Source organism: Lacerta agilis, chromosome 3, assembly GCF_009819535.1.
Source record: "Lacerta agilis isolate rLacAgi1 chromosome 3, rLacAgi1.pri, whole genome shotgun sequence".
Lineage (NCBI taxonomy): Eukaryota > Metazoa > Chordata > Lepidosauria > Squamata > Lacertidae > Lacerta > Lacerta agilis.
The window spans coordinates 81,521,588-81,541,589 of NC_046314.1; the positions used below are offsets into that span (position 1 = coordinate 81,521,588).

Below are 20,002 nucleotides of genomic sequence, written 5' to 3' on the forward strand. Positions count from 1 at the left end.
ATATGACAGTGCATGTTTCATAACAAAGTGTGTTTCATTTCCAGCAACACTGTCGGGACGCTGCTATGTTTTGGGGGCTTAACAGCTCAAGTGGGTGGCTTTTAATATTAGGCCATGTTTGCAGTGTATGTTCATCACTGATAGGTGCTGGATTTGAGGAAATGTGTGGTGCACATTTGATTTGAGGTTGGAATTAGCAATGTTAACTAAGCTTAAGCGTTCTACTACATTCCTCACTGTTGGCTGGGTCTGATGGGAGTTGTACTCAAAAATATCTGCAGGACACCAGGTTGGGAAAAGGTGTCCTCCTAGTATGAAGACAGGCACATTTCCAGTTTGGTTCGGTTTGGTTCTAGCTGCATCGGATCCTGGGGACCTACTTGGTGCCTCTTGGCAAGTCGTGCTCGCTGCAATTAGAGAAAAGTAGTGGCTGTGCATTTACAACCGATTGGACAGAACAAATGAAATACCCCACCAGTGTATACTTGCCTAGTGCTGGATGTTCCCATTGCACCATAGAACAATTGCAGACAGTCCTTGGGGGCACATGCAAGCTCCAGAATTAGGAACATTTCGAAGTCTCAGTCCAGCACTAAAGCAGATAAGAAGCCCCGGAAATGGAGCCAAATATTATTTATAGATTCTCAAATGTTTCAGATCAATAATGAATGCATTTAAAAACAACAACCTGCCTTCAAACCAGTGCTATCTTTCTAGAAAAATAGATGCTGGAACTCACCATGAACACATCCCTCATTTTCTTAGTTGGCAATGGCGCCCACCAGAGAGGTGCTGGAACTAAGTTCCAGCGAGGTCCAGCTGAAAAAAGCCCTGCTTCAAACACACTGCAGATTTGTCAGATTTATATATTCAGGGTTATGGTTATATGATATCTGATTTGATGAGGTGCATTGCAAGTTTGTTTTCAGTCTTGAGACTTTGAACCATGGAAATGTTACAGCTTTGACCTTTTCCCCCCAGCTATGCATCTGGAGGGGTAGCTTTAAAAATAAAGGGAACTCAGAAGAGGAGGAGCCAGCTGTCAGAAAGCAATAAGCACAAGACTATTTCAAAGGGTGACCAACGTCTTTTGGAATATTCAGTAGAATTCTGGCCATGCTTCTGAGTCCATAACTCTTTTCAACATGGGTGAATATTATGATGAAAACACATTTTCAATGGCTATTGGGCATGATAGCTAAAAGGAGCGCCCATGCTCAGAAGCAGTCTCTCTCTTGAGTTTCAGATGCTAGAGACAAAGTTGAGGAGCGATGAACCTTCATGTCCTGCTTTTAGGCTGCCTAGACAGACGCACCTGCCTGATCCTTGTTATAAAATAGAATGCTGGACTAGAATGTCCTTTGGTCGGATCCAGCAAGGCTGCTATGGCTCTTATGTGCATAGAGGTGTTGAAGTTATTGAAACAGTTTCCAAGGAAACTTCTTGAATCCAGACTTACCCACAATGAGCAATGGGAACATGGCTATTAACCCATCTGCTGCTGCTATTGTTGTTGTTGTTTAGTCGTTTAGTTGTGTCTGACTCTTCGCGACCCCATGGACCAGAGCATGCCAGGCACTCGCTTGCTTTATAGGTTTCAAGGATGAAAGGTTGACTCATCTAGTTCATGATGCATAGATTGGCAACCTGAAACCACTCCTAGTTATGTACCTTTCTACAGGTGATCTGTTCAGGCCTGGCAAGAACAATTTGTTCCTCCCTCCCCCCCAGCCTACTGGATGCAAAGAAAGAGGGGGTGGGAAAAGGGGGGGTAGCAGGGAAAAAAATTAAAAGGGGGGAGAGAGAATGACTACAGCCACTGGTGGCTTTGACCACATCACTGTTAGCATGTAGACTACAGATTACTCCAACTAGGTGGTCCAACACCTGGATAGCTCACTTGGTTAGAGTGTGATGCTGATAAGGCCAAGGATGCACGTTTGATCCCTATATGGGACATCTGCATATTCCTGCATTGCAGGAGGTTGGACTAGATGATCCTTAAGATCCCTTCCAACTCTATAATTCATTGTATAATCCAAAAGAATGTGGTCCTCTTCAGAAAAAAGGGTTCTCCACCTGCCTCCACTTCCTAAATTTGACTGAAGTTTGGTGATTCAAGCACTTAACTACTCTCTTTTGAACTTGTGCAACACAAAAAGGATTCTGAACAGCAGGGGCCAAGGGGACTGGGAGATGAAAGTTGGGAAGTCCTCCTTGAGCTCTTTAGCTGCTTCCTTCTTGTATGCAGGTGGGAGAACTTCCCAACCCACCCTTTTCTTTGCTTCTAACCAGGTTCTTCTCTTCCTTCCACAGGGAAGACAATGAAGTACTAGAGATGCTTCCCTTTGTGTTCGCCATCCTGGGCTCAGCAGAGGCTACCTGCAGGACCGCCGCCTGCAACAACACCACCAAGGATTACTGCTACAGCGCCCGCATCCGCAGCACTGTGCTGCAGGGCTTGCCCTTCGGAGGGGTGCCCACCGTCCTTGCCCTTGATTTCATGTGCTTTCTTGTAAGTACGATGGCGGTGTTGCTGTTTGGCTTGGCACTTGAGCTAGGTCTCTTCCCCCTGCATCTGTCGCAGAAGGAAAGTCAGATGTCATAAGGAGATATGTCCAGTAACAGGTGACCATGCAGAGCACAGGAATCCTGCCTCAAGTGCTAGAGTCATTTGCAGATCTTGTGTGTTTTCAAATGCTTTCATGAGGACAGGAAATCTCTCTCTCTCTCTCTCTCTCTCTCTCTCTCTCTCTCTCTCTCTCTTGTTCTGAAAGTTTGGGTGCTGGAAGAATCTGTGTAAATGCCAAATACTTCCCAGACATCCACACTATCTATAAGTCACAGTACTACTGCTACTAGCACTTTGCAAAATCGTCCACAACCTTCATTAGAGTTTCTTGCTAAAGGACCAAATAAAAATTAAATTGTTAGAATAAGAGGCGTTTGCATATTTTTATGTTGTGTGCATATACTATTTTGCAAGAAATGCAGAGAATTTAGCTTTCTCTATGGTGGAAACAAAAAACTATACTATGTTTTTTATATATCACTGGGGGGCACTGCAGTTTGGTGGAGGACAGACTAACCAGGGACCTTGGCCTTACATTTCCTTATTTGCCTTTCTGCAGGCACTGCTGTTTGTTTTTTCCATTTTACGTAAAGTGGCCTGGGATTATGGGCGTCTGGCACTGGTGACTGATGCTGACAGGCAAGTAGAACTCTCTCTCTCTCTCTCTCTCTCTCTCTCTCTCTCTCTCTCTCCTAGAAAGTGGAGAAATATCCTCTTTTGTCAAATAACTTCACCTAGAAGTTAGGTTCAGTTACTGAAATGCAGTCCAACAGGTTAGCGTTTTGCAATCCATCCATGGGCCAGAACTCTAAAGAGGTACTTTGGGTGCACTCAAGTACTCGGTAATACCTAGTGATTTTTTTTCCTTCTTCTTCTTTAGACAACAGTCCCTCAAGTCCTAACGCAAACTTCTTTTTCCTGCAACTCCCTCAGTTTTGAAAGAGGTGTGATGTGGAGGGTTATTGCTTGATACACTCACATCCTTCCAAGCTTCCTTTTGGTGTGTGCAGTTCTTTAGACATAGCTGGTGCCCACATACAATATACCCCTTCTCCTAGCATAGTAGAAGATCCAGCCTGACTAGTCCTGGGTGGCTCATAAAACGTCTGGCCGTCCAGTCGTTGCAGGGCAGGGGAGGCAGATGAGTGATTGCACAGCAACCAAAGAACTTGCCCCTCCACCATTTCCCACTAGGGATGTGGAAGGGGGTGTGGACCCTCTGCCTAGGATATTCAAGGTCAAATGGCCAACCCTTTTAGAAGAGCAAGTGATGGCAGCCTCATATATGGTAGTAGTGAACTCCTTCCCCAAGTGATGATTCTTATGTAGCAAAAAGCTTGCCATTCGCGCACAAGAGGGAGCTAATAGCTGGCGGGGGGGGGGAGGTGGACCCAAAGTTTCCAGAAGTATCAAAATGGGAGGGGACTTCAGCAGGGGGATCCCAAAAACAGTCCCTTGAGGAATCAGGTGGGCACAGAATCTGACGGACTGTTGGAGAGGGGAGATGGATTGGAGTATCCTGAAGAAATGCATGACGAGCTGACAGAACCCAAAGCGAAAGCATTTTATACTTCAGCATTTTATTGCAGTTTCCACCTTGTTGTTATTTTTACATACTTACATTCTGCTCAGGAGGGCAAAGGTACAATCACTAAGCACGTATCAGATCAAACAGCGACTTCTTCCTTTTGACGCCAGCAGTAGGAATTCTTTTGGTAGAGCAGCAGTTAAAACTCATCAGTATGAGATACGGGCCAAAGGCCTGTAAAAAAGAAGGAAGGTTTTGGCGCAGGGGTGATAAGTCAACAGTGAGGGTGCCAAAGTGAGCATCTCTGGGGAGAGCAGTCAAAAGTTTAGGTGCAGCCACAAGATGACTCAACCCTGGGGTTGGTGAGAGTTCAGAGGTGCATGATTCATAAATAATTATCTGAAACATAGCAGTTCACAGACCCGAAGAGACAGAGAGCGCCTGCCAAGGAATATGGTACACAGAGGATGGGGGGAAATTGTTACAGGGTATGCAAGGTTGTGGTTGCTGCTTTCTTAGCCTGCAAAATTGCTTACAAATGCAGGCAGATCTTTGATTTTACAGATGTTCATTTCCCAACAAAACTGGAGACCACATGCTACGCTCTTGGATGCTACAGCTTTTTATTTGTACAGATGTTACAGTTTTTGATCTGCAGAAGTGAGAGCTGGCAAGAGGGGACAGTTCCACTGCGGCAGTTCCCTTGAGTCAGAAAGTTGGTTGGGGGAAGTCTTGGGAAAGAATTGTTAATGATAGCTTCTGTGACTGGAGGGGAGAGAGAAATGACTGTTGTTAACCACTGTCCCTTGTGCACGTTGCTGCAACTCTGTGATGCAGAGTGGAGTTGCATCGTGAAGTAGGGAAAAGCATCCTTGTCTTCACAAAGAAGGGAAACAGGCCAGGAATGTGTTCTCAGAGGGCTCATCAACACTTCCGCTTGTCCCACTGCTTTCCCCCAGGGAAACGTGCTGTTTACTGCTGATTCAGAACAAAGTCAATTGTTTTTTCTGCAGATTGACTTTTGTTCCAATTCATGGTAAACAGTGGGTTTTCCTGGGGAAAGAGGTGGGACAAATGAAAAACCGCTCGGAGCCATGCCTAGAATGTCTGGGACAAGTGGAAAACCTCTCAGCCCCATGCTTTCTAGCATAGAAGCGTAGCTGAACCCAGAGTGTATGTCAGTGCCATCATGAGTGACTCTACTGCTGATAAAAGTGGATCTCATATGGAAACTAAAGCCGCCACCTCAATCCACAACCCATCTTCATTGGTCATACGTCAAGGATCTCGCTGGTCTTGGGCCTCCTGGACTGCTGTCAGTGGACAGGTTTCACAAAAGCTGAAGCCTCAGCAGCAAACCAGAAGAGATAAGGATGCAAAGAAATGGGAGTCTCAGAATATGAGAGAGAAATTAGAAACCTTTATTTTATTTGCCCAGCCATCCCCTGCATTGCTGACTATCAACATTTCAGTTTTTTTGAGGGTCCCTGGATTTGGATTGGTCCTGGCTACTTGATGAGAGAAGGACAGCAAGAAAAGAAATGTAGAGATTTGTGCAATATATCTGGATAGGAGGCTTAAGAGAACCAACACAACTGCAGTTGATGGGATTGCTAGTTTTCTGAGCAGTCCACCCTCTACTGCACATTGGCCACAGTATGGTCTACTTAGTTGCATCCCCTCCCTGGTTCCTTTTATGATAGGCTCAGAGACCACGTAAGCAAGAGTCATGTCCAGAAGGGCCCAAAGGATCACCATCTGTAATACTAGCTGTTGCAGTCAAAGATGGTATACTAAAGAAACTTTCCTTAAAATGTGCACATCTTCCACCCAGGCTACCAAAGACCTAAGGAGAGTGAAAAACAAACGAAACAGAGTTTGCCTGAAGAGCAAATGCAGTTATATGTACATAGGCTTCGTTTGCTTTAGATAAGGCTCTGCTTCTCAAGGAGCAATTCAGAATATCAGCTGCTGTATTTCAATTTGCTGTTGTGGCTTTCATCTACAGCTGTTTATCCACCTGTTGCTAATAAGAGGGCACAGAATCTCATTTCCGAGGGAGGGCAGCCACATTTGCTTTGCGTTTAAGTTTGCCTGGAGACGCAAATGGCAAGGCAAATCTGAAAATGAATGTAGAATAGATTTATCCAAACACCAGAGTGAGCAGGGAAACCCTGACAAGGGAGAGGACTGGCTCCAGTCCTGAACAGTTTGCATGAACCATAAAACTGAATCTGTAAGCCAAAAAACTAAGTTTATTTTCTTGCTCCTCGGGATGAATTTGTTGAACGATTTCCTTCCCAGGACCCCAAAATATCAGCACTGAGAGAGGAAGACCCTGGCTCTTGATTGAAAGATCCAATTTGTTTGTAACTCTCCCTTTTTCTCCCCCCCCCCCCCTTCATTCTTTTTCTTTTGTCCCCAGGCAGAGGCGCTGGCAGCAGGAGCAAGAGGAACGGGAATAGTACGTTGCGGGTTTTCCCAGGGTGCTTCTTCCATCCTTCCTTAATTCTCTTTTCCTTCCTGCCTCTGTTGAAGTTTTCACCTTTTGCTTCTAAACGAATTTTCACCGGGAGAGCAGGGCTTGTGATTGTTATCCACACTGGTCACTGAACAAATAACCCCTCTTGTGTCAGTCACACTACACCAAAATGGAGGTGGGGAAAAGTTGCTCTCGAAAGCAACGAAATTCATAATGCAGACTCTCACCTTTCTGAAAGACTGTCTTGTTCCTTTTTCAAAGAGTTGCTTATTATTTATTAACTTATTACATCTATACCCCACCTTTCCTTCAGGGAGCTCAAGATGTCAGGCAAATTTCTCTACCTCCCCATTTTGCCCTCACAACAACCCTGTGAGGTAGTTCAGGCTAGGAGAGTATGACTGGGCAATTCTGCCACCACTTTTCAGCAATGAGAAATGTTATCTTCTGCTCTGAAACATTCTCTGCCTCCTCGGCTGACTCATGCAGGAGCCCAAGGAGCTGATTTAACTAGGCTCTTCAAATTGCTCTTCCCTCAGGATTTTTTTTAAAAAAATATATTTAGGAACCTGTTCCCTAGCCAGGCATCCCATGAAGCTGGTAAGAGTTTTCCACCACTGACACATTCTAACCAAGAACAAACTGGGGCCCAGCGCCAAGCAAAAACATTTGGCTTCCTCGGACAAGATGGTTCTGAATCCCTCATCCCCCCATCAACAAACAAAAGCTCACCAAATAGGGAGCTAAACCTTCCGTCATTCCTAGTGACAGAACAACACCCTTTGCTACTCCTGAGGGTAGCAGGCTTGCTTAGGGGGAAGCAGAGTGGGTCACACCACTGTGTTCTCCAAATCTTGCCACCACCATCCCACCCCCCTTGTTGTATGTCGCCTGAGGTGCCTGCATCCCGCTGCCTCATGGGATGTTCTGTGTAGAACAGTATTCTTGTTGAGATATAATAGTCACCCATTATCTGCACTTTCTGGAAAGATTTGAAAACATTTTTGTGCTGAAAATCTTGCCTATCTAGGTGGGTAGGTCTCTGCCATGGGTGTCAACTTTAAAAAAAAATCATCTTCTGTGCTATTTTTAAACTGTGTTTTAGCTGTTTTTATTATATTTGTCCATTGCCTTGGGGCATATGTGGAAGGCAATGGCAACAATGCCCACCCCGCTGGTATATTTGGGGGGCCAGCCCTGCTGTGAGGTGAGGTGCAATTCAAGAAAGCCAAAGAGTCAAGTTATTTCATTTGCTTTACCACATGAAAACATAGTTTGGATTTTCTGACTCAGGCACAAAATTCCTTTTCAACCAGGCCTTGGTCTGATTAATATTAATATTCTATGGCCTTTTAAATGGGTGTCTTTTTGTGGGGGGCAGGTTATTGTTTTGTTTTAGCTATCTATTTTGTGCTTTTATCCTGTATTTGTATCTTGCGAACCGCCCTGAGATCTTTAGATAAGGGGTGGTATATACATTTAAGAATCATAATGATGATAATCATAATAATGTTTCATGAGATATGGCAATGAAAGAAAAACCTGGACCTCACAATGACATGTTGTTGTTCAGTCAATGACATGACAACTGGTTAATTTCTGAGAGGAGAGTGTCTAAAACAGGCCAGGAGTTGTGGTGAGGCTTGTATTTGTGTGTGGAATCCCTGTGCCACTTGTCGGTTCTAGCTCCAGATTTGGGCAGGGAGAAGGGCTTGTTCCCCTCCAATCAGGAGACCCACCTGCTACTCACCACCATTACTGCCAGCTACTGCTGCCAGCTTCTCACTTGCTAGGGAGGGAGGCAGGAAGGGACACTGGAGAGGGGATGAAATAAGAAAAGATCAGTGGCAGCAGCACCTGCTGCTGCTCCTCTTGGGCACCATCCTCACTCACTTGCTCACCTTCTTTGAGCAATAGCAAAAAAAAAAAAAAGTGAGGGAGCCATAGGGCAAGTTTGCTCTTGGGCCATGCTAGGGCATGTGCCTGCCAGCCATGCCCCCCAGTCCCAAACATTTCCGAGATGGCTGTCTTTTATTACTGCATTTATATCCCTGTTTTCTGCAAAGGAGGGAAACATGGTTCTCCCCCTCCCCTTTTTATTCTCTGAGGTAGGTTAGGCTAAGAGACCATGACTGACCCGAAGCCCCCCAGCAACTTCCATGGCTGAGCAGGAGGGGGGGACTTCAAACCCTCGTCTCCTAGATCCTAGGCCAACACGCTTAACCACCACCCCAAACCTGGCACAGCACTACTTGTTGATGAATGGAAGATTCACTATAAATGGGTGTGGAGGCTGACTTGATTATCATCCCACATGTTCCAGGAGTGATTCCTGGCATAAGAAAAGCAGGCTGCCATGCCGAGCCCCAAGTCCTAGTTAAGTGGCCCAGCCTAGCAGCCATTACAGTCTGGTCATGTCGGTGCCTTTGGCACAGGGCGTGTGTTTCGCTGCATAGCAATTTGCTTCCTCCTCACTGGCACAGTATGGAAGTTTCATCACACGCAGTGTTTGGTAGCTCAGTGATAAAGCGCCTCAGCACTGCATACAGGCCTCCCCGGGTCCATTCCCTGACATACCCAGGAAGGACTGGGAGTGTCCCCTGCCAGAAAATCTGGAGAGCCACTGCCAGTCAGTGTAGACAGCACTGAGCTGGGTGGATGAATGGTCTGACTCAGCCTAAGGCAGTTTCCTGTGTCCATACATCTCCTTATCTTCTTCTGTCTTTACTCCTCACTGTAGCTGCTATTCTCCCCCTCTACAGCCACATTCACACCTGCTGTTGAATCGGTCATTTATTCTTCAGTGGGAGGAGGGGAGCATATGCCCACCCCCTCGCAGGCAGATGGGGTGGGGTGGGATTTCGCAACCCTCCTGGGATCCACATTGCCACTTCTTACATCAGGCAGTGCCAAACCCACTTCTGAAATCTGCCTGGCAACATGCTGCCCTCCAGCTCCCCCTTGTGACTGTTCCATTTCTATGTTCCCTTTTAATGCACATTTAAACAAACGCACAAGCAAGTCACTATTGCACAGAATGAGCATTGGGATTAAAGAAGGGAAAGGCTACATCTGTGTCTGGGATGTGAAGCTGTCATACCTTTTGTTTTCCCAGAGTGCCACTTGAGTGCACACTATACAATACATCTGCAGTCCCCTTTTAGGGCTTGGAGGCATTTGGCCACTGTTCCGATCTGTGAACAGGGGGAGGAGTGGAGGCCAGACTCCATGCTGTTGCCTTGCTTACATGACTCCCTTCTCTCCTAACTAATGCTAAATGTGCATTAATCATCCAGGTCCCTGCAGGGCCTTACCACAAAGCCTCTCTTGCTAGCCTCCAGCCTTCTTGAAAATCCAGATGGGTCAGTTTAAAAAATATTGTCATAGAGGTTAGGCAAGCAACACCCCTCCAGTGTGTGTGTGTGTGTGTGTGTGTGTGTGTGTGTGTGTGATGAGTAGTAACTTTGGAGAACCTGCTTGTACTCTGAAAGCTCATTCTGATGGTGAGCAGAGAATCACAAGGATGGGGCAATACTTTGTGCTCAAAATGAGAAGCAGGCAGCACTGCCTCCGCTGGTCCCAGAGAGGCCTCTTGCCACTCACATGGTCTGAAAAGACCAACAGGGATTGAAGCAGACCACAAGCATCTGCAGCTGGGATAGGAAACATGTAGATCTCCAGATTTTTCTGGACTACAACTCCCATCATCCCTGGCCCTTGGCTGTGCTGGCTCTGGCTGATGGTGGGTTGGAGCTCAACTTCTGGAGGTCACCAAGTCAGCCACCCCTGATCTAGAGCATTGCTTATGTTCTGTGCTCTTGATGCCCAGGGGGAAAAAACACAATCTAGACAAGCGCTATAAAAAGCTCTACCGTGTATCAACCATTTCACATACTCTGGGGGTAATTCTTTTCATCTCCTGCAATGTCTTCAAGTACCCGACACAGAATTTAGAGAATTTCAGCTTTCAAATACACATGCATGCATACTTCTAGTCTTCTTGGCTTACATGGTGTTGGGAGCTAATCATGGTGACAATAATTAGTTAAGTGGGCAGAAATCACTGAGCTTTTAATGACACATTGAATGCTGCATACACAATAAACCACATTATGCACTCAGGAATTCTAATTGTTTATCACCTACTGCATCATCCAGAAGATGAACAAGGTGCATTTCCAACTCCTAAAATTTCCATCTGATACAACCTAAATTCCATAGTCAACTGAAAGGATTTCTGTTCAAAACTGTAGTTTACTTTATGCATACTGTTAATTTCTGCCACTAACAGTTTCATTTTCTTAACCCATGTTTTTAATTTGGTACTCTGCACTAGCCTGTGTGGCACTGAGATCCTCAGGTGTTTGCTGGAGGAAAGAGTTTTTCTTTCTGCCTTGGTAGCCATGTGTGTGCTGTCTTCTAATAATTCCATAGGAAGCCTCCCTGACTTGTCACAAGAGGGAAAATGCAGGCCATCATATCTGACCGGTTGTTGATTTCAGCTTCTTCTTGTTCACTCATCTCCTTTTCAGAAGACTTAACCTTCTCTTTCTCGCATCTCCTGACTGTCGTATGCAAGTTTGGCTGCATAGTAGGTGATGGGCAGCCTGGATTGCTTCTGTCCAATGCATGTGGCACACTGGTGGTGTCTGAATTCTTTGGGCATCGCTGATGGGGCCTTGTAGTGTTGGAGCAGTCTGGTGAATAAAAGCCCTTCTCTTTCTCTTACGTTGCAATGTTAACGTCACTTACCTAGCAGTAAGCCCCATTGAATTCAGTAGGACTTACTTCTGAGTAGGCATGGTTAGGATTGCACTGATAGTCACAAACTACTCATTAAAAAAAAAAAAAACATTATCATTTATTCCAGTAGCCCTTTCCTGGCCGTAAAAGATGCATTCTATTTACCTTGCATGTGTAAAGTAGATTAGGTTGAGGGACCAGTAACCTGTCAAAGACCACAAGGATATATTTGGTTATTTGTATTTTTAAAACCATCCCTCCTTTCTAGTGCCCAGGTATCATTTCATAAGCTGCCTTTCCCACACACACAAAATGGCCATATCTTTTCCGCTGCAAGCACATGGATTGGGCTGTTGCCGCAGGATTAATCTCTGTGTTGGAAATAGGAATTCATGAGCAGAGCCACATGTATATTGCAATTCCATAGGAGTGCAGAACATAACATCTGGCATCGGGCACACACCTTAGCTGACTGGAAATATTTCAGTTTTTAACAATGCTCCTAGCTGTTAGGGCTGCTGAGACTTGCTCAAAAGAATACGGACAATGCCTACTGAAATCTCCAAGGTGGCTGAATGAGAATCCAGCAGTTGAGGACTAGATTTCTTTTGCCTGGTCTTTGCCTTACTCCATGAGTAGCAAAAGCATAACAAATCAAGCAAAGAAAAAAAGAGGGGGGGGGGAGCTTTAGAATGCAGAATAAATGAAAGCACATGTAATTTTATGCGAATTGAGAGCATCTGTACAGGATAAAGACTTGAGATTTTTCTTGATGCAGCACTTTGATTGGGTGCAGAGTACTGTACGCACATCCCTGCTTATGAAGCAGCCCTGGAAGTGCATCGCAGACGCCCATGTCTGGACCTAAATCTCTAAGGCTGCTTCTGTAGAGCCCAGCATCTTGGCTCTTGTGATGGAGAGGTTTGCATTGGATCAGAGTAAAGGGAAAGAGAGGGGCAATCTCTGCTAATGGCTTTTTTCTCTCTTGCCTTTTCTCTCTCTGGAAGTTTTTTCTTCATCTCGCCTGGGGCAAACTGGCTTGCGATAACTACTCTGGTGGCCTTCTGGGTTCTCAGCCTCTTCCCAGGCCCTGATTAACTGTACCCTCTGTTGCAATTCCAGTGTGGCATCCGCCTTGCATTCTGACAGCCATGACCGTTACGAGCGCCTCACTTCCGTCTCCAGCTCTGTGGACTTTGACCAAAGAGACAATGTGAGTGGCAGGCAAAAAGAATCCAGGGTTTTCCCAGCAGCGCTCTGCAATTAAGCCCTTGCATCGAGGAAAATGGGAAATGAAGGGGTGGCGATGCTCCTTGCTCAATTTCAATGTGCACAGTGATGATCGAGAGTGGGGATTAGTGTGAGCAAAGCCCCCTAATGTTATTGGGGCATGACATGTGCATGACAAGCCACATAGGAGGGGCAATTTCCACTCCAGTTGGGACTCATGAGGGAAGATGTAACATTTGCAGCAGGAGTAGCACCCTCTGTGGCTGTAATTTGATTAACAAAAATGGATGTTGCAATGTGCTGCACAGTTAGTGTGATGTGTTATTTCATAGAATTGTAGAGTTGGCGGGCGGGGGGCAGGGACAGCCAACATTTAAGGAGTCAGTATCTAAGGTTGTCAAGCAGCTTCTAACGAAGGCAAGGTGTCTGAGCCTACACAATATTCAGAGCTGGCATTTCCCAGCCCGAGGGCTCTTCTTGGAATTGCATGCCAGCAGGTATGGCCTGAGGCAAAAAGTAGGTTGGACTTTTACAGCTGGGATAGCTCAGTTGATAAGCATGATACTCTTAATCTCAGGGTTGTGGGTTTGAGCCCCACCTTGGGCAAAATATTCCAGTATTGCAGGGGATTGGACTAGATGACCCGGGTAGTCCCTTTCAACTCAACAATTCTGTGATTCTGTGATTTATACAATAGGCTACATTCATTCTCACAAAATTCAGAGCTTAAACACCTATTCCTTTCTAGACAAGCATGAAGCATTGTTGCAGTACAAGGCATGTTCCAGCCATCAAAAGCACTTGAGGAAAGGGTGCAGAACAGGGCCAGAAAGGGGCGTCCTAGGCAGAGTCCTGAGGGGCAGATAAAGAAGACTAGGCCTGAGGCCTGGGATCCTGCCCCATAACTTACAATGACATGTGGGCTTGTTTGTAACCTTACACGTCTTAGAACTGATCTGGCTGTTGCCTCGTTTCAGTTCTTCCATCTTGGCAGGAGAAGCTGGTAGATCTGAGGTTGTAAGGGGCTCTGTACTAGTTAAGAAAAAGTAGCAAAGTGGGATAAACCGAAAGAACTCTGATTAACTTGGGCTTGTTTTGTCTCCACACAGGGCTTCTGCTCCTGGCTGACGGCAATCTTCAGGATAAAGTAAGTTCTCCCATCTCCATGCAGAAGGTCCCCCCTTCTTGTTCTTGTATCTATCACCAGCTGTCAGGAGCAGCAAAATGGCAGAAGACCTGACACTGCAGGGTCATATCACTGTCGTAATTCATTGTTAGACCAGGGGAATTGAGAGCAGGGATAGGGAACTTGATGCTCTCCAGTGCTTGTTGGGCTCCGGCTCCCCTTAGCTGCAGCCAGCCTGGCAAGTGTGGGATGGAATGATGGAAGCTGTAGTCCTGTAACATGTAGACGGCCATCCCTGAGCCAAAGGTCCCCAGTCAAGAATAAGGATCCTCTGTTGCTCAAGATGAAAGCAGATTTAGTCCTCAGGCTCTCCTGGATTAATTAAAGACGGCAGCACCTTAATCCTCAGTATATAGACTGAGAGCACTGGTGGCAAATGGAGCTGATAATAATTCTGCTGCCAAACACAAATGTTCTGCGACCCAAGGGAGCTAGAAGCAGAAGGGTGGAAATAGAGGCTAGCTAGTGAAATTTGACAGCATTTGGGCAGAGGAGTGGGTGGGGGCAGCAGTGCGCTCACTTCATTGCTCTGAAATGTTGGCTGCGCATCACACTTGGCCCCCACGATTCCTCTAGGTAGCCATCAGCTCTCCACCTTTCTGTTCCTTCCCAGGGATGATGAGATCCGGGAGAAGTGCGGGGCCGATGCAGTCCATTACCTCTCCTTCCAGCGGCACATCATTGGCCTGCTGGTGGCTGTGGGCGTCCTCTCTGTGGGCATCGTTCTGCCAGTGAACTTCTCAGGGGACCTGCTAGGTAAGTGGAGAGGCGGCTTCTTACTATTCCTGCTGGGAAAGAATTAGACAATCTCACTCAGTGCTGGGAGGGACCTGCTCATCCTAGTGCTGGCTAAAGAGAATAGTGGTGATTCAGACACAGGTGCATGTCTTTCTACCTCAAATAGCTCGCCATGACGCAGGAGGGCCCCTTGGGAGCACTAAAAGGAAGCATGAAGAGAAATAATCTATACTAACAGTGATTTCAACCTGAGCTTTCTATCTCTTCATCGCTGAGCTTTTGGGGCTGAGTGAGCTGCAATCTCTACATCTATTCCCCAAACCTGGATGGTACAGCCCAAAAAGGAGGATATTTTACCTCCCAGCTCTAAGTGGAAAATTGGGATCAGGGGGTGCCCATCCGATAGCATGCATCTTTCTAGCCTAATTGCACCATTCACCCCCAATTAGGAGACTTTTGGCAGTCAGCCTGGCTGTGCTCATCTTCCCGGCTTAAAGAATCATTCAAGGGATTATTTGGAATGGAGGAAATGCTTTCTTCCCAATCTTGGTTAAACTTCCCCAAGAATCCTTTTAGCATTGAAGCAGACAAAACACATGAAAGCTTATAGCATCCCTCACAATTAATAGCCCCCTCCCGCATTTACTGACCTCTTAAGCTCCAGAGAGTTTAGACCACCTGGCAGATGAAATAATCCTGAAGATGGGTGGGAAATTAGGGCCAAGAGATGGGCTCCCCTGACCCCAATTGACCTCTGCCCCCTTTAGGCCCTCGGCTAAAGGGAAGCAAGGGACAGACCATTTCCCACTCTTCAGTGTACCAGCACTCTACCCTCTTGTCACCAAGTTCCTTCATGTACTGTAGGCCTCATTTGGTCTTCCATTTTGAACCAATATTTTTCTAGAAATCTAGAGGTTAATTGACAAAGCACAGTGTTTTGCATAAGGGGGATTTCTGTACAATTCTGCTTGTCTGCCAGAAGGTTGTACTACTGGCTTGACTAAATAGTGTAATCATGTACTCAGAAGTAAGCCCTGTTGCATTCACCAGGCCTTACACTCAGGTAAGCATGTATAGGATTGCAGCTTAGAGTCTATCCTCCCTCCCAGACAGCTAGTCAAACACCATGCTGTTTTGAATTTAGACTTTGTTAATGTTACCAGCATATGGTGTCAGTCTTTCAGAAGCCTTAAGGTACCAGCTTACAATCTAAAGCTCAGTAATGCAGTTTGATGGTGGGTTCATTTTTTTATTTTGTACTACAGTAATTTTTAAAAAACCCACACAGGATAATGTTTGGGTTTGTTTTCTGGTTTTTAATAGAGATATACCTCTAATAATACATCATTCTCAAAATATAAAATATAGACTAAGATAAACAACAGTAAGTTCCCAAGTCTTACCAGCTCTTGTATAAGTCGCTGCTATCTTGGAGGTACAAGCCAGAGAGCTTCAGTTGGTAGGATGCTCATACATTCAAACATCATATCATTTTATACAGTTTTGTAAAATCACATGTTAACTGCTCTATAAATTTGGCACACAATCTAAGCTATCCAGTTGTTTCTTGAAATTAAAATATATAAAAGAATACCCCTCCTTACTAAATTATTATTTCTAAATTATTCCTAAGCAAAAAGACCCATAGATTTCTATTAGATGAGGTCAATCCTAAATTTATTACTTCACTTTTGGCAAGTCTTAACTCAGATTTTAACCATAAAATTAATACATGACCTTTTGCAACTATCCTTGTCATGACAAACATACACTAAGTATCTGAAGAAGTGTGCATGCACACGAAAGCTCATACCAAGAACAAACTTAGTTGGTCTCTAAGGTGCTACTGGAAGGAATTTTTTAATTTTTAATTTTGTTTTAAGTTTACAATGTTTACAATTTTCTTACATGAAATTATTGACCCTTTACATTGATTATTGTTTATTGACTATTAATTAACAAAACTTTAAGTACACTTTAATAGATTGGCCATCTGGCCTAATTCCCTGGCTAACCCTCTGACCTGAGTGACATTTGGGATGAGATGAATTTCATTTAAATTCTGCCAGAGCCCTGGGACATTTATAGTAATGGCACTGAAGTTTTTCATGGTATTCATCCTTTTCAATAAACCATGAGATACTTGGATGAAATTGTTAAGGTTGGAAGTTGAATCTCTGGAGCAGCTCAAACAGAAGTAAATGAATAGTCACCAAATGAGGAAAGATTGAGCATCAGCAGAAGAACATGGAGAATTTCAAAGTCTCCCATTACAGCAGGCATTGGGCTGTTTGCCTCATCATCTAATCCAAGCCACTTTGAGTCTCTCTGATAAAAGCAGAGCAATTTTGTTCCAGCAACTTAATGCCTTCTCATTGCATTGCATCCAATTAATTATTCTTTACTTGTTTTCTTGCCAGAGAACAACCCCTACAGCTTTGGGAGAACAACTATTGCTAACTTGAAATCTGGGTAAGTATGATATCGGGGTGCCATCAAGGAGCTGCGTTTTCCGAAAAGGAGGAGGAGGAAATATTCATATTATTGAAGGGGAATATTATCTGGGAGGCTTGTGGATTAGCACTGGGATAAATGGGCTGACCCAAAATGCAGAAGATACATTCAAGCAGAGATAAGTATTGGGCATCTCTTTTCCCTTGTGACAGGAATAACCTGTTATGGCTGCACACGTCCTTTGCCTTCCTGTACCTGTTGCTGACTGTGTACAGCATGCGCCGGCACACCTCCAAGATGCGCTACAAGGAGGATGATTTGGTAAGTCCAAACTGGCATCAAGCTAGACTTGGTCAGCTGGAGCAAGCAACCTCCTTAATTTGGGTGATGTCCTACAGCGGGTCATGGGATCTGCATTTCCTGTTCCTCTGATTTTAAAGCATTTTTTTCATGCTCCTTTTGCATTTGTGATATCTGTTGACTGGTTTCAGGCATGTGAGTTTGGGGAGCTTTCTTTAGTACCTTTTCTAATAGTTAGGGTTATTAAAAATATATATTGTTCTGACCTTCTTTCAGTTATTATTTTGCCATTAAATGAGATCCCGTTCTCTTCAAACACACCCATGTATGCCCCTTTCCTGCCTCCCTGGTGCCAACCCAGACATTATTGTCATTTATTATTTACATGATGCCATCAGGAATAAAAAACATTCAGATATCAGGCCTGAGGAACTTAAAACCTAAAATTCAACTGGGGTGGGTGGGTGGAGGAATGAGATAGAGGGGAAAGCAGGAAGAAGAGGAATCTTGTATTTATTTAGAATTGCTTCTATTCTACTCTTTTTTCCTAATGAGATCAGAGTGGCATATAATTAAAAAATAGTAACAGAATATGTAAAATAACAAACAACATTGCTCTCCTAGCAGCGAAGCAATAAAACTGCTAGCACATTTGCAAAGCTAAGCAGGGTCTGGTATGGTTTCAAATTGGATTGGGGGCTGCGTGTTGAGATTCCTGCATTGCAGGGGGTTGGCCTAGATGATCCTCGGAATTCTTTCCAACTCTACAATTCTATGACTAAGCGTAAAGCAGCCAAAATATCCACTGTTACAAAGAAAAGTTTTAACTGCCTCCCTGATATGCAAACAGTGAAGTAATATGACTCTCCCAGGAGACGGAATTCCAAGGGTTGGGAGGGTGGCACAGAAAAGGCCCTATTGAGCAATGTATTATTGTGGATAGCTGATTGGGAAATGAGAGGGACCCCTGTGGAAGAGCTCAGTTCTTGACCAGGAGTATGTGGGGAAAGGCAGTCCTGGTGTCCCAATTCATTTAGGCCAGGAAATGGATAGGCAGCCAATGTATTTGGTAAAAAGGAGAGTACCACGAGCCCTATGTATGACCCCCATGAAAAGCCTAGCTGCCATATTCCGAACAGACTGAAGTTTCCAAATGATCTTCAAAGGTAACCCCACTTAGAGCTTATTAACAATGATAAGACATATTCCATTTCTGCTTCCCCATATCACTTGGTTTGAGAGCAGGGTACATTTAACATAAATCCACAACACATAAATCCCATAAACTGATACTTAGCTTGGGCTTAGTCTCCATTTCCTGCTTCAACTGTGAAAGACCTCAGATCTAACTTTCTCTTTGCTTCTTGTCTGCTCCAGGTGAAGCGAACTCTCTTCATTAACGGAATCTCAAAGTATGCCGAACCTGAAAAGATCAGAAAGCATTTTGAGTGAGTCTTGTTCCCTGGATCCTTTAATTCTTGGCTCGACCCTCTTCTGACAAAGAAAAAAAATATATAAATCAGCCATTTTTCCTTTGGATAACTTTGTCGCCCAACACAGTACCTTTGTATGCCTTAGATCAGGACTAGCCAATGTAGCGCCCTCCAGCTGTTGTTTGCTGCAGCTCCCATCTTCCTTGAGCAACATAGGGACATTGGAAGCTGCTTTATACTGGGCCAGACCATTGGTACATCTAGCTCAGTATTGTCTACACTGGCAAGCAGCAGCTTCCCAGGATTTCAGATGGGGAGTCTTCTCCTGGAGATGTTGAGGATTGACCCTGGTACTTTCTGCAAGCAAGGCTGATTCTCTGCCACTGAGCTCTGTCCCTTCCTCCTGCTAGCTAGGATTGATGGGAATTGTAGTGCAGGAATGTTGTCTACCCTTGCCTTAGATCAGGCATAGGCGAACTTTCTCCATCTAGCCCAGGCTTCCTCAAACTTGGCCCTCCAGATGTTTTGGGACTACAGCTCCCATCATCCCTAGCTAACAGGACCAGTGGTCAGGGATGATGGGAATTGTAGTCCCAAAACATCTGAGGGCCGAGTTTGCATATGCCTGCCTTAGATGGACATGGTGTCACCCTAGGACAGGGGATGCATTCACTTCTGGGCAAGCTTACAGGGTTCACATGCTAGAAATGGGCAGGGCTTCTACACATACACCCATGCCCCCTCTCTGTCCACCATCCTCCAATGTAAGAGGCATTATTATCAGCTAGGCAAAAGCATTCATGGAAGGTGCATGGCAAGGCCAATGCGGGGGATGACCTGAGGAGAAGGGATGTGCCTGGGAGTGGTGGGGAGAAGTGTGACCTGGAGAGAATTTGGAGGGCCACATTTGGCTCCTGGGCCTGCAGTTCCAAACCTTCTGTCCTAGGTGGTTGTTACACTTCTTAACAGGAATGACGGGCACTTATTTCTTTCAGTCCCTCCCCCTCCCCCCCCCCCCGCTTGCTCCTACAGAGCTTCAGCATGCAGCTGAATCAAAAGCTGAAGAAGCCTTCCTTTTCAGAGTCAAATGTGCCATTTCAAGCCTCTTCCTTGAATAGGAACTCAACCAGGTTTTGCCGACCCTGCAGGTTTCTAATAAGCTCCTGCCTTGTTGTTTTCCCCGACTGCAGGGAAGCCTACTCCAACTGCACGGTACTGGAGGCACGTCCCTGCTATGATGTGGCCCGGCTGATGTTTCTTGATGCAGAGAGGTACAGTCTGGGATTTGTAGGGAATGGGGGCTTTTAAACATGATGTGAAATGCGCAGTTTGGCCC

At 45.2% G+C, this 20,002-nt stretch overlaps 1 protein-coding gene across 3 annotated transcripts in view; it reads left to right on the forward strand.

The window, feature by feature from the left end:
* The window catches only part of TMEM63B (transmembrane protein 63B), a 77,327-nt gene that overhangs the window by 37,803 nt on the left and 19,522 nt on the right, over positions 1–20,002 (forward strand). For 2 of the 3 annotated variants that reach the window (XM_033144543.1, XM_033144541.1), the window contains 10 exons: positions 2,317–2,515; positions 3,132–3,211; positions 6,526–6,564; positions 12,448–12,538; positions 13,665–13,702; positions 14,355–14,497; positions 16,900–16,951; positions 17,146–17,254; positions 18,611–18,681; positions 19,857–19,937. In XM_033144543.1, the coding sequence (XP_033000434.1) occupies positions 2,339–2,515; positions 3,132–3,211; positions 6,526–6,564; positions 12,448–12,538; positions 13,665–13,702; positions 14,355–14,497; positions 16,900–16,951; positions 17,146–17,254; positions 18,611–18,681; positions 19,857–19,937 (881 nt within the window). In that variant the 5' untranslated portion in view covers positions 2,317–2,338. Of the gene's footprint in view, positions 1–2,316; positions 2,516–3,131; positions 3,212–6,525; positions 6,565–12,447; positions 12,539–13,664; positions 13,703–14,354; positions 14,498–16,899; positions 16,952–17,145; positions 17,255–18,610; positions 18,682–19,856; positions 19,938–20,002 lie in introns of those variants that run through there. The other variant, XM_033144542.1, reaches the window with a different exon arrangement.